The sequence below is a fragment of the Papio anubis genome, chromosome 20 (genome assembly GCF_008728515.1).
Source record: "Papio anubis isolate 15944 chromosome 20, Panubis1.0, whole genome shotgun sequence".
Lineage (NCBI taxonomy): Eukaryota > Metazoa > Chordata > Mammalia > Primates > Cercopithecidae > Papio > Papio anubis.
This window is the reverse complement of record NC_044995.1, coordinates 10,381,418-10,395,743: the sequence shown is the minus strand read 5'-3', so window position 1 is coordinate 10,395,743 and position 14,326 is coordinate 10,381,418. Positions and strand designations below refer to the sequence as shown.

General features: G+C 45.6%; 1 protein-coding gene across 1 annotated transcript in view; it reads left to right on the top strand.

Annotated features, from left to right (window-relative positions):
* The window catches only part of NLRP9 (NLR family pyrin domain containing 9), a 39,005-nt gene that overhangs the window by 18,881 nt on the left and 5,798 nt on the right, over nucleotides 1-14,326 (top strand). The window contains exons 5-6 of the mRNA XM_031660383.1: nucleotides 6,066-6,233; nucleotides 12,525-12,695. Of these exons, the coding sequence (XP_031516243.1) occupies nucleotides 6,066-6,233; nucleotides 12,525-12,695 (339 nt within the window). The remainder of the gene's footprint in view (nucleotides 1-6,065; nucleotides 6,234-12,524; nucleotides 12,696-14,326) is intronic.

The window sequence follows — 14,326 nt, the reverse complement described above, 5'->3', positions numbered from 1 at the left end:
AGAGTGAGCAGTCCTGGTTAAGGGGGACCTTTGCTTGGTTGTGGATGGATGAAGAATAGATGTTTGTCAGGTGAGAAAGGAAGGGTGCTGAGGACAGACAGAAAAACAGCCTTAAATTTGTAAAAAAAGAAAGAAAAATAATAAAGATAAGCATAATAGGTAGCATTTATAAAACAGAGTGCTGATGTGCAATATTTTCTTTGGTTTCTTTTAATCCTAATAAAGTTTTTGTTATTACTTTTATACAAATAATATATGAGAGAATAGAAACAGAGTTGTTTCCTGATATTTTACTTATCTTGATTTGCCTGGGCCATGCTGTTCTCTTTACCTCTATAAGCAAACATTGCTTTCAGGTTAAATTTAAGTCTTCCTTCAGCTTGAAAGGTCATGTCATCACAGAAGACTGTCTATGCTCCCAAAGCACCTTGTACGTCTTTTTGGTAAGAGTTAGTGCATTGAATTATTAGCCCACATATTTGTGCAGAAAAAACATAGCAGTCTTTAGACTGCTGTCTCTAGAAAGATCTGTTTGCTAGGTCGGTCCTTGGCTGATGTCTTGTTTGTTGTGTTGTGTTGTGTTGTTGTTGTTGTTGTTGTTTTGAGACGGAGTTTCGCTCTTGTCACCCAGGCTGGAGTGCAGTGGCGTGATCTCAGCTCACCCCAACCTCTGCCTCCCAGGTTCAAACGATTCTCCTGCCTCAGCCTCCCGAGCAACTGGGATTATAGGCATGCACCACCACACCCGGCTACTTTTTGTATTAATAGAGATGAGGTTTAACCACGTTGGCCAAGCTGGTCTCGAGCTCCTGACCTCATGATCCGCCCACCTCGGCTTTCCAAAGTGCTGGGATTACAGGCGTGAGCCACCGCACCTGGCTTGGCTGTTGTCTTGAAACTTGGACTTTGGGAGAGTTTCCATCAACCTAACTGATAGGAATGGTTCACTGTTCCTAAACTGTACCAACCCTGTGGTTTATACTGAATGTCTGGTTTCCTTCAGTGAGTTTTTTTTGTTTGTTTGTTTGTTTTTTTTTTGAGACGGAGTCTCGCTCTGTCGCCCAGGCTAGAGTGCAGTGGCCGGATCTCGGCTCACTGCAAGCTCTGCCTCCCGGGTTCACGTCTATGCCCTTCTCCTGCCTCCCGAGTAGCTGGGACTACAGGCGCCCGCCACCTCGCCCGGCTAGTTTTTTGTATTTTTTTTTTTTTTAGTAGAGACGGGGTTTCACCGTGTTCGCCAGGATGGTCTCGATCTCCTGACCTCGTGATCCGCCCGTCTCGGCCTCCCAAAGTGCTGGGATTACAGGCTTGAGCCACCGCGCCCGGCCCCTTCAGTGAGTTTTGAATTTTGGCTCATGCTAGGCAGAAGGTGCCTGTATGACAAGCTCCAGTAAAAACCACAGACGTTGAGTCCTTCATGAGCCTCCCTGGTAGATGACGCTTCACACGTGTTCTCACATTTTGTTGCTGGAGGAATTTATTGTGTCCTGGTGATCCTATGGGGAGAGGACTCTTGCGGGCTTGTGTCTCGTTTTCTCTGGATTTTTCCTATGTTCCTTTTCCCCTTGGTGGTTTCTCCTTTGTATCCTTTTGCTGAAATAAATCACAGCCATTGTATGACTGTATTGCAAGTCGTACGAGATCTCCTAGCAAGTCACCAAAGCCAGGAGTGATCTTAGGGAGCGCAGTGTTTCTCTGTTGACTAAACCTCCGTGATGGATGGGGATACCTTTACCCTCACGTCCTCAGCATCTAGAAAAATACAAAGCTTTGTACGGGCTCACGAAACATCCATTGAATGAATGCGTGCTGAAAATAATGAAGGAACTGACTCATAAAAGAATTTCTAAAGATTCCACATGGAGAGTAAAAAGTGGACCTCACTGAACTTTTTTTTTTTCTGGAAAATATGTTAAAGTAGGGGACTGGCTTGATTATAAGGCATGAGCAGTATCTGAATTTCAGTGTGATGTGAGGAATAGTAGCAAGGAAGAGGTGGTTAGTGGTCTTGCAATTAAGACATTTGTCATTGATTTTTATTGTATAAATTCAGTCTTAAAGCACAAGAAGTCATTGATTTTTAGATGAGATCAATGGCAACGTGAAGCAGAAGAACAGTAATCCGGATAAACCTGGGTGAAGGCATGAATTAAGATGTACATGTCCTTCCTAGGAGCCTTAGGTTACAAAATGAGGATATCAGTGCTTCTTCATGGTCCTAATGACAGTGAGAATAAATCACTGATCTTTTATTTAAAAAAAAACTTTAATTAAAAAATTTTGGCCGGGCGCGGTGGCTCAAGCCTGTAATCCCAGCACTTTGGGAGGCCGAGACGGGCGGATCACGAGGTCAGGAGATCGAGACCATCCTGGCTAACAGGTTGAAACCCCGTCTCTATTAAGAAATACAAAAAACTAGCCGGGCGAGGTGGCGGGCGTCCTGTAGTCCCAGCTACTCGGGAGGGGCTGAGGCGAGCCGTGAACCGGGCCCGGGCTTGCAGTGAGAGCTGAGATCCCAGCCACTGCACTCAGCCTGAGCAGCAAGCCAGACTCGTCTCAAAAAAAAAAAAAAAAAATTTTTGTGACAGTCTCACTGTGTAAGCCCAGGCTGGAGTCCTGTCAGTGCAATCTCAGCTCACTGCAACCTCCCTCCCAGGTTCAACAGTTCTCCTGCCTCAGCCTCAATGGCCTGGGATTACAGGTGCCTGCCACCATGCCTGGCTAATTTTGTATTTTTAGTAGAGACGGGGTTTCACCATGTTGGCCAGGCTGATCTCAAATTCCTGACCTCATGTGATCCACCTGCCTTGGCCTCCCAATTCATTGATATTTTACACAAAGTTCTTTAGTTCAGTGTCTAGTAAATATCATTAGATTCATTTTAATTTGTGCAGGAATGATAGAGACAGTTTGTTCATTTCTCTTCAAAAGTATCTAGCCATGTCTTGAAATTGAAAAATGGGCCGGGCGCAGTGGCTCACGCCTGTAATCCCAGCACTTTGGGAGGCCGAGACAGGCGAATCACAAGGTCAGGTGATTGAGACCATCCTGGCTAACACGGTGAAACCCTGTCTCTACTAAAAAATACAAAAAAATTAGCCGGGCGTGGTGGCGGGCACCTGTAGTCCCAGCTACTGGGGAGGCTGAGGCAGGAGAATGGCGTGAACCCGCGAGGCGGAGCTTGCAGTGAGCCGAGATCGCGCCACTGCACTCCAGCCTGGGCGACAGAGCCAGACTCCGTCTCAAAAAAAAGAAAAAAAGAAATTGAAAAATGTTTTTCCTTCTTTTTAGTTCTGTACATGAAATGATAAATGCAGTTGCTGAGGCGAATAAAGAATCAGAAGCCAGGGCTCATTCCTTCAACACCGATTTTAATGCCTCCCCAAGGTTAGGGTTTAGGGAACGTTGGAGGTATCATCCAACTTCATCACTCACATGAGGAATGGTTAGTTCAGATCCTGTTCTATTTGCTTTATCAACTTTTTTTCACCTTATAGTTAAGGGAAAAGTTATACTTGAGAAAAAGTGATAATAGTTTCTGGAAGCAGAGTGGCGTCAGTAGAGGCTGAGAGAAATAGACTGATTCCTTGGGTTATGTAGGGCAGACTAATCACAGATGGATCAGTATGTTCCAAACACACACACCTCCAGCGTTCCTTAATCCCTAACCTTAGGGAGGCACTGGTGTTGAAGTTGAAGGAATGAGCCCAGACTTCTGATTCTTTATTCATCTCAGCAATTGTATTTTTTTTTCAATCATTTATGTGCAGAAAAAGGAAAAAGTTGACAAGACAAATAGTCAACAAATGGTATCATAATCAACTCTTCTATTTTAGGTTGCCCCTTTTCCTTGAGGTTGATTATCCTGAAATGGTGATGATTCCTGATTACATGTTCATCTTTGTGACTGTTTTCCCACCATATTGTCTGTTGACTCGACTGTTTGCTGCTGGCCGATGGTTGACATTCACTGCAGCTGCCTGGCTAACCAATCCCGGTGCTTTCATTAATGGGAAGTGGTGGCTTGAAGGCCGGATCTTCCCATCCTTTTTGCCACCCGCCTTTGTCACAGGTGTCTCCAGATACCAAGGGGTTTCCTTGTTTTTCTTTTCTTTTTATTTATTTATTTTTATTTTTATTTTTATTTATGCTTTTTTGAGACAGAGTCTTGCTCTGTCTGCCCAGGCTGGAGTGCAGTGGCGAGATCTGGGCTCACTACAAGCTCCACCTCCTGGGTTCAAGCAGTTCTCCTGCCTCGGCCTCCCCAGTAGCTGGGACTACAGGTGCACACCACCACGCCCGGCTAATTTTTTGTGTTTTAGTAGAGATGGGGTTTCATCATGTTGACCAGGGTGGTCTTGAACTCCTGAACTCAGGTAATCCACCCACCTCGGCCTCCCAAAGTGCCGGGATTACAGATGTGAGCCACCGTGCCTGGCCTGGATTCCCTGTTTTCCTGTGGAAGCACTTCCACCTGTCATTTGTACCAGACTCTGCTCACTGGCTGCACAGATCCCTGTACATCTCCCCTCCCTGTCACCAGCTCCTGGCTTCCTTTATCTCTGGGCAGGTGGCACCTGGGTGTTGCTGATATATTTAGGGGATCACTCTGCCCACAATCCCCACAGTTGCTCCAGCCTGCCGTTTCCCTCTGTTATCTGCCCTTATCTGTCTTTTGATTCTGGTCCACTCAAAATTCCCATTCTAGTTTTTGAACATGGTAAAATATTTACTTTTAAAATTCTCCATCATTTCTTAAAGTTGACTAGGAGAGAAATCAAGGTGTTCTCATCTGTTCTAATACCAGGAGTCATATAGAGCAAGTTTTATGTGTCATGTATTTATTCTTACGTGTGTCTGGTTTGTAAATACACATTTATTAGGCTAATAAATACATACATATATCTGTTTATGCATAAATTTTGTCTGTATTATAAGTACATATTCTGATTTCGTATTTATCTGGTAAATACATAAAGCTGGTTTATAAATACATATTTGGTTTATAATTACATATTTGGTTTATAAATACACATATATGGCATATACATGTAGATACTAAAATAAAAGCCAACATGAATTGGCCATGTTTCAGGCATTACAGTAAATGCTAATTTCTTTATTTTTTGGTGACAGAGTTTCGCTCTTGTTGCCCAGGCTGGAGTGCAGTGGCACAATCTCAGCTCACTGCAACCTCCACCTCCTGGGTTCAAGTGATTTTCCTACCTCAGCCTCCTGAGTGGCTGGGATTACAGGCACACACCACCATGCCCAGCTAATTTTTTGTATTTTTAGTAGGGACGGGGTTTCACCTAGCTGGCCAGGCTAGTCTTGAACTCCTGACCTCACATGACCTACCTGCCTTGGCCTCCCAAAGTGTTGGGATTACAGGTGTGAGTCACCATGCCTGTCCTTAAATGCTAATTTCTTAATCACCATGACCATATCTGTGTATTTCATGAAGAGACTGGGCCACACAGCCATTAGGTCATTTCCCCAATCTTGCAAAAGCAACAAGGAGAAAAGCAAAACATCAAATCCAGTTTCCTGTAACTCTGGAGCCTGAGTTTTTTGACACTACATAACACCGTCTCCTTTATATATAAAAAAAAAAAAAAAAAAAAAAAACCTTAGTTTTAAAACAGAAATGGGTTTTTTCCTTGGGTAACACAGTTTTGCTTGGAGCATTAATTCAGATATGTGTGTGTCTATTTTATGTGAGGCATTAAATCTCAGAATTCAAAGAGGTACAAGTATAGTTTGTTCCTGTCCCCATGGGGCTTGGTTTAACATGGGATACATCTGACTCATTTTCCTTACATGTTTGCTGTTATGTAGAAGTGGAGGGGCTAGGGAGAAACAGGAAAGTTCTAAGCAGCTTGAGCCTCTGCTGTCTGGTGTCTGAAGACCCCATCGAGAAATAATTTATGGGCAGGAGTAACCAGAATTCCAGAACCTGCATGCTGAGGCCCAGCGTTCAGGGCAGGAAGAATCGTACAACAGGTGTCTGGCTTTGTGCTGGGATCTCCTTGCGTGACGCTATTTTTTGTTTTAATCTTTTGCAGATTTACTTCTATGCTTAACTTAGGACACGATTCAGAATTGTTTAAGGCAGTTCTTCACAACCCTCACCTGAAGCTTCTGAGCCTGTATGGCACAAGCCTCTCCCGTACTGACGTCAGGCACCTGTGTGAGACGCTGAACCATCCAATGTGCAAGATAGAAGAGCTGATGTAAGTCCGGGCTGTTCATGCTGAGCGGTGTTTCTTTCCAAGGTGGGCTTTGCGGCTTGAATATTCTTGTCCTTCCCGGAGGGTCATTGCTTCAGTCTTCATCTATCTTGTTTTTCATCTTTTGAATCTCAGTCTCTCTTGTAAGGTGAAGGTAGATTCTGCCGGGCAAGGCGTCCTCTCAGGTTTGTTTCCGCCCTCCCATCTCTCGTACTTACTTTAATTTTCTTTTTTTTTTTTTTTTTTTTGAGACAGGGTCTCACTCTGTTGCCCAGGCTAGAGTGCAGTGACGTGATCTTGGCTCATTGCAATCTCAGCCTCCCGGGTTCAAGCGATCCTCCCACCTCAGCCTCCTGAGTAGCTAGGATTACAGGTGCACGCCACCACACTCAGCTGATTTTTGTAATTTTTTTGTAGAGATGGGGGTTTCACCATATTGCCCAGGCTAGAGTGCAATGACGCGATCTTGGCTCATTGCAACCTCAGCCTCCCGGGTTCAAGCGATCCTCCCACCTCAGCCTCCTGAGTAGCTAGGATTACAGGTGCACGCCACCACACCCAGCTGATTTTTGTAATTTTTTGTAGAGATAGGGTTTCACCATATTGCCCAGGCTGATCTTGCACTCCTGGTCTCAAGCGATCTGCCCGCCTTGACCTCCTAAAGTCCTGGGATTACAGTACTTCACACGAGCCACCACACCCAGCCTCATCTTACGAACACCTCCCTTGATACTTGCTGGTTCTGCCTTCAACCAACCAGGCCAAAACAAGAACATCATTTTTTCCCCCCTAAAGATATTTATAGAAACTTAAAACTGAAGTACGTTAATGCACACAAATGTGATTGTCTGATTTGGCAGTTGACAGCGTTAAAGCCGGGGAAAAATGACTTGCCCAAAGTCATTTCTTCCTCTTGAAAATTGTCAGGGTGGCCCCTGTCCTAATTGGGTGATTTCTAGGCAGAGCAAATCTATCTTTCTTTTTTATTAGTATTATACTTTGAAGTTCTAGGGTACATGTGCGCAACGTGCAGGTTTGTTACATAGGTATACACGTGCCATGTTGGTGTGCTGCACCCATCAACTCGTCATTTACATTAGGTATTTCTCCTAATGCCATCCCTCCCCCAGCACCCTCCCCCATGACAGGCCCCGGTGTGTGATGTTCCCCACCCTGTGTCCATGCGTTCTCTTTGTTCAGCTCCCACTTAGGAGTGAGAACATGCGGTGTTTGGTTTTCTCTTCTTGTGTTACTTTGCTGAAAATGATGGTTTCCAGTTTCATCCACATCCCTGCAAAGAACATGAACTCATCCTTTTTTATGGCTGCATAGTATTCCATGGTATATATGTGCCACATTTTCTTTATCCAGTCTATCGTTGATGGACATGTGGGTTGGTTCCAAGACTTTGCTATTGTGAACAGTGCTGTGGTAAACACACGTGTGCATGTGTCTTTATAGTAGAATGATCACTGGGCAATCTCTTTCCAAAGAGAACAAAGGGAAGTCACTGAGGCAGCAATCAATATAATCAGCCCAGGCTGGGCACGGTGGCTCACGCCTGTAATCCCAGCACTTTGGGATGCCAAGGTGGGTGGATCACAAGGTCAGGAGATCAAGACCATCCTGGCTAACACAATGAAACCCTGTCTCTACTAAAAATACACACACAGAGAAAAAGGTGGGCATGGTGGCAGGTGCTTGTAGTCCTAGCTACTTGGGAGGCTGAGGCAGGAGAATGGCAGGAACCTGGGAGGCAGAGCTTGCAGTGAGCCGAGATCGCGCCACTGCACTCCAGCCAGGGGGACAGAGCCAGACTCTGTCTAAAAAAAAAAAAAAAAAGAAATGAACACGTTCTACTTGTCCTGTTTTCTTACCAACACTTGAGGGTGTTGATCTTTTCAAACCCATTCTGCTTAGGGCGTAATATCTGAGTGGGTTTAATTTGCATTTGTCTAATGACTAATAATATGAGCGCCTTTTCATTTGTTTGACTTTCGGGCTTCCTGTTGTGATATATCTGACATGCTGGTGTAGCCCATCGTTTTATTGGGTTGTCTTTTTCTAATTGATTGACAGGTGTTTTTTCTCTATTGTGGAATGAATTCTAGGTCAAATATATGCATTGCCAATATCTTCTATGTGGTTTGGTTTTCCACATGCTTAATATCCTCTTTGAATTAAGAGAGATTCTTTATGAACACTGAATGAATCTTTTCATGTTCAACTGCTTTTCGTGTTTGTTTAGGGAATTGTTGCCAGGCTTGGTGGCTCATGCCTGTGATCCCAGCACTTTGGGAGGCTGAGGAAGGAGGATCGCTTGAGGCCAGGAGTTGGAGACCAGCCTGGACAACATAGTGAGACCCCCGTCTCTAAAAACAAAACAAAACAAAATTATCTAGGTATGGTGGTGGAAGCCTGTAGTCCCAGCTACTCAGCAGGCTGACGCAGGAGGAGCTCTTGAGCCAAAAGGTCCACAGTTGCTGCAGTGAGCTGTCATCACGTCACTGCACTCCAACCTGAGTCACTGCACTCCAAGCCCAAAGTCATAAGAATAACTTCCTATGCATTTCTCTCTAAAAGTCTTATTTTACTATGCACAATTGGGGCTATGATCTACTTTGAATGAATGTTTCTGTGTAGTATAAAGTCAGGTTTTTTTTTTTAATTTTCACATACGAACACAGAGTGCTGTCGGAAGATGACTTTTTCTCAAGTGAACAGCAGTAGTTATCGTTATAAACCAGATGACCACGGTGTATTCGAGACCAAAAATATCTGTGTTGATTTTATTTTTGTAGATTTTTTTCACCCATCCATCAGAGAATTGTAGGTTTTCACTGTTTTCTTTCTTTTGTTCTTTTACATGTTAAAGATGTGATTCCATCCCGTTCAGGCTTCCATGCTTTTCTCAATTTAGCCATCGGTATATTTCGTCCTATTGTAGGCAGTGTGCTCCACGTGTCTTATCTCCGGCTAATTTTAAGGGGTTTTTTTTTTTCCTTCCCTCCTTGGGCGTGGTTTTGGTCTTTCTTTGTGTTTATTGTGCTTAAAAATTCACGGAGCTTCCTCCATTTGTGGATGAATGTTTGCACAGGCTTCTGAGAACGCTTTACCATGATCTCGATCTTTAAATATTGCTTCTGCTCCATCTTCTCATTTCCTGTTGGTCTCAGAGGAGAGATCCCCATCATACTTTCAGTCAAGAGGCTTGAAGAATGAGGAGCTTTCTGTGCGGTACAGAAGATAATCTGATACAGGCATGCAATAAGTAAGAAAAAAGAAAAGATTGAGGAGCTTTTTAAAAAATTATCACAATGGGGAGCAAAGAATCCATGCATAAAAACTTGCAGATGCATTTCCCTCTGAGTCGGATGGAGAAGAGAGATATGAAGGTGGCCAGGGGCCGGGCGTGGCTCACACCTGTAATTCTACCACTCTGGGAGGCCAAGGCGGGCAGATCACTTGAGCTCAGGAGTTCGAGACCAGCCTGGCCAACATGGTGAAACCCCATCTCTACTAAAAATACAAAAATTAGCCGGATGTGGTGGCGGGCGCCTGTAATCCCAGCTAGTTGAGAGGCTGAGGTGGAATCTCAGCTCACTGTAGCCTCTACCTCCTGGGCTCAAGCAATCATTTATTAAATGTTATTGTTTTCCTGAGGTCTGTGATCCACTTTAGCAAATCTAACTCTAGGAAGAGTTTAACTTTAGCAAATCTAACTTTAGCAAGTCTAACTCAAGGAAGGGGTCATGGGAACCCCCATGGATAGCCGGTCGGTCAAACACAGGCAGAGCAACCCAGTACCTGCAACTGGCATCTGAACTCAAGGGAGGTCTCGTGGGACTGAGCTCCTACCGTACGGGATCTGACTCTCAATTTAATAAATGATCTGAAAGATACAGATGTGCAGCCAGATGGAGAGAAACACAGGATGAGATCTGGAAGGGTCCCGAGTGTGAAGGGGGCCTGCCCCTGCACGCCTGTGGGTATTTCTCGTCAGGTGGAGACGACAGACTGAGAAAAGAAACAAGACACAGAGACAAAGTATAGAGAAACAACAGTGGGCCCAGGGGACTGGCACTCAACGTGCGTGCGAGGACCCGCACTGGCGCTGGTCTCTGAGTTCCCTCAGTATTCATTGATCATTGTTTGTTCTATCTTGGCGAGGGGAGAGTAGCAGGGCAACAGGTGGGGAGAAGGTCCGCCAGGAAACATGTGAACAAAGGAATCTGTGTCATGAATAAGTTCAAGGAAAGGCACTGTGCCCGGGTGTGCACGTAGGCTAGCTTTATGTTTCTCTTTACCCAAACATCTCAGTGTAGCAAGGAGCAACAGAGCAGTATTGCTGCCAGCATATCTCGCCTCCAGCCACAGGGCGGTTTTCTCCTATCTCAGAATAGAACGAATGGGAATGGTCGGCTTTACACCAAGACATTCCATTCCCAGGGACGAGCTGGAGACCGGAGCCTTCCTCTTATCTCAGCTTCAAAGAGGCCTCCCTCTTTCACTACTCCTCCTCAGCACAGACCCTTTACGGGTGTCGGGCTGGGGGATGTAAGGTCTTTCCCTTCCCACGAGGCCATATCTCAGGCTGTCTCAGTGCGGGGAAACCTTGGACAATACCCAGGCTTTCTTGGGCAGAGGTCCCTGTGGCTTTCCAAGTACATTGCGTCCCTGGTTAATCGAGAATGGAGAATGGCGGTGACTTTTACCAGGCATCCTGCCTGCAAACATATTGTTAACCAGGCACATTCTGCACAGCCCTAAATCCATTAAACCTTGATTCATTACAGCACATGTTTCTGTGAGCACAGGGTTGGGGCTAAAGTCACAGGTTAACGGCATCTCAAAACAGAACAATTTTTCTTAGTACAGATCAAAATGGAGTTTCTTAAGTCTTCCTTTTCTACATAGACACGGTAACACTCTGATCTCTCTCTTTCTTTTCCCCACACGAGGACAGGAGCGTCTGTCCCTGTGGAGCTGGGGTGTGGCATGTGGACGTGTTTGCCAACCTGGGCGCTCTCTCAACTATATCCTTTTAGGATTTTTATGGAGGCTTCATCACACAGGCATAATCGATGATCAGCTCTGTGTCTAACCCCTCTAGGGAGTGTCCGGTTTGGGTTAAGTTTTAGGACGCCCACTTAGTGGCTGCGGAAGAGCTGCCCGACATGGGGGGTGAGCTGCCCTCCCACCTCTGGTCACAGAAGCGTGTTGCACTGACTGTGTGAAAATAGGAAAAAAAGAGTTTGGTTTTTCCTATTTCTTGAAGTGCTCTTGACAGAGAGTCAGATTTATTGAGTTCTGGATACTCCTTTGTTGCAGGGTCTGTCCTGTTTACTGAAGGATGTTCAACAGCATCCCTGGCGGCCTCCATTGTGACAGCCAATAATATACCCAGACATTTCCACGTGTCTCCCTCAGGGCAGATCACCCCAGGCGGTGAGAAGCGTGGGCTTAGACGTTTTTTCCTAACTTCAATGCAAAGCCACGGGATGAATGAGGGAGTCATGTCATTCACATTTGCACTTTTTAAAAGTTTGTAATGTGGCTGGGCGCGGTAGCTCATCCCTGTAATCCCAGGACTTTGGGAGGCCGAGGTAGGCAGATCTCTTGAGGTCAGGAGTTCGAGAACAGCCTGGCCAACATGGTGAAACCCCATCTCTACTAAAAATACAAATGAGCCGGGCGTGATGGCAGGCGCCTGTAATCCCAGCTACTTGGGAGGCTGAGGCAGGAGAATCATTTGAACCCGGGAGGTGGAGGTTGCCGTGAGCTGAGATCGTACCACCGCACTCCTGTCTGGGTAACAGAGTGAGATTCCTTCCCTTTTTTTTTTTTTTTTTTTGAGACGGAGTCTCGCTCTGTCGCCCAGGCTGGAGTGCAGTGGCCGGATCTCAGCTCACTGCAAGCTCCGCCTCCCGGGTCTACGCCATTCTCCTGCCTCAGCCTCCCGAGTAGCTGGGACTACAGGCGCCCGCCACCTCGCCCGGCTAGTTTTTTGTATTTTTTTAGTAGAGACGGGGTTTCACTGTGTTAGCCAGGATGGTCTCGATCTCCTGATCTCGTGATCCGCCCGTCTCGGCCTCCCAGAGTGCTGGGATTACAGGCTTGAGCCACCGCGCCCGGCCAAGATTCCTTCTCAAAAAACAAAAAAAAAGTCTGTAATGTAGATAATGGATTGGCAGGTGCAAGACTAGAATCAGAGGTGTCATTTGGTCCATGGCTAATCTTTGATGAGCAATTGAAAGCTTTGGTTCCGTCTCATGGTGTGTGTCTCACATGTAGACTGGGAAAGTGTGACATTTCCAGTGAAGATTGTGAGGACATCGCCTCTGTCCTGGCCTGCAACAGCACGCTGAAACACCTCTCCTTGGTAGAAAATTCCTTGAGGGACGAAGGAATGATGTTGCTGTGTGAAGCCCTGAAGCACCCACACTGTGCCCTGAAGACGCTGATGTAAGTTGGCCTGCAGAAAGCAGGTTCGGAGGAGATTTCCAAAGCGTGCGCCTAGATCCAGCCATTATCAAAGCAATGCAGTGCTCACTGAGGGACGCAGCACAATGTGGAATCCATAGCTCGACCTGAGTTCCTTTTCCATGCCTCAGGTGCTCATCAGTAAAATGGGCTGGGCCTGGTGGCTCATGCCTGTAATCCCAGCACTTTGGGAGGCCGAGGTGGGCGGATCACCTGAGCTCAGGAGTTCGAGACCAGCCTGGCCAACATGGTGAAACCCCGTCTCTACTAAAAATAGAAAAATCAACCGTGTGTAAAATTTAGCTGGGACGCATGCCTGTAATCCCAGCACTTTGGGAGGTTGAGGCAGGAGAATCGCTTGAACCTGGGAGGTGGAGGTTGCAGTGAGCCAAGATTGTGCCACTGCACTCCAGTCTGAGAGACAGAGCAAGACTCTATCTCAAAAAAGAAAAAGAAAAAAAAATTAAAATATTTTAAAAATGCATATATTTAAGCCATACAATGTGATGTTCTAATATATACATACACTGTAAAATGATTACTACAATCAAGCTAATTAACAGATCCATCACCTCACAGAGTTACCATTTTGGAGGATGTGAGAACATTTAAAATCAACTCTCAGCAAAGGATACAGTACATTGTGATTAAATAATTTTTTTTTTTTTTTGAGACAGCGTCTTGCTCTGTCGCCCAGGCTGGAGTGCAGTGGCGTGATCTCAGCTCACTGCAAGCCCCACCTCCTGGGTTCACGTCATTCTCCTGCCTCAGCCTCCCAAGTAGCTGAGACTACAGGCACCCGCTACCACGCCTGGCTAATTTTTTGTATTTTTAGTAGGGATGGGGTTTCATCGTGTTAGCCAGGATGGTCTCTATCTCCTGACCTCGTGATCCGCCCATCTCGGACTCCCAATGTGCTGGGATTACAGGCGTGAGCCACCGCGCCCGGCCAATTAAATAATTTTTAAAACAAAAATTATTTGATATACATATCCATAGTAAAAAGTTGACTGTTGTCAAGGAATTAACATACTTATCCTCTGACATAGCTGATCCATTTTATTTTTTGTGGCTCGAGCACCTAAAACCTATTCTTTTAACAAAACCTTAAATATGTATATTAAACAACAAATCAAAAATTATTCTACATGGGATATTGTCCAGTACATTCCATTAAGCCATATGTATACTCTGTTGCAAAGAATGGGTGACTTTCGCCCTAGGTCTTCCAGCTGGTGATGATCTGACTTGGAACTGGAATCTGAGATTGTTTGTTGGGACACTATATTCCACATTCTTCCTTCTGTATGTCCGTAGGTGTTACAAGTTTTAATCCCCTTCTTTTATCGTCTTTTTTTTTTTTGAGACATAGTTTCGCTCTTGTCGCCCAGACTGAAGTGCAATGGTGCGATCTCAGCTCACTGCAACCTCCACCTCCCGGGTTCAAGCGATTCTCCTGCCTCAGCCTCCCGAGTAGCTGGGATTACAGGCGTCCGCCACCGTGCCCGGCTAATTTTGTACTTTTAGTAGAGACGGGGTTTCATCATGTGGGTCAGGCTGGTCTCAAACTCCTGGTCTCAGGTGATCCACCTGTCTTGCTCTCCCAAAGTGCT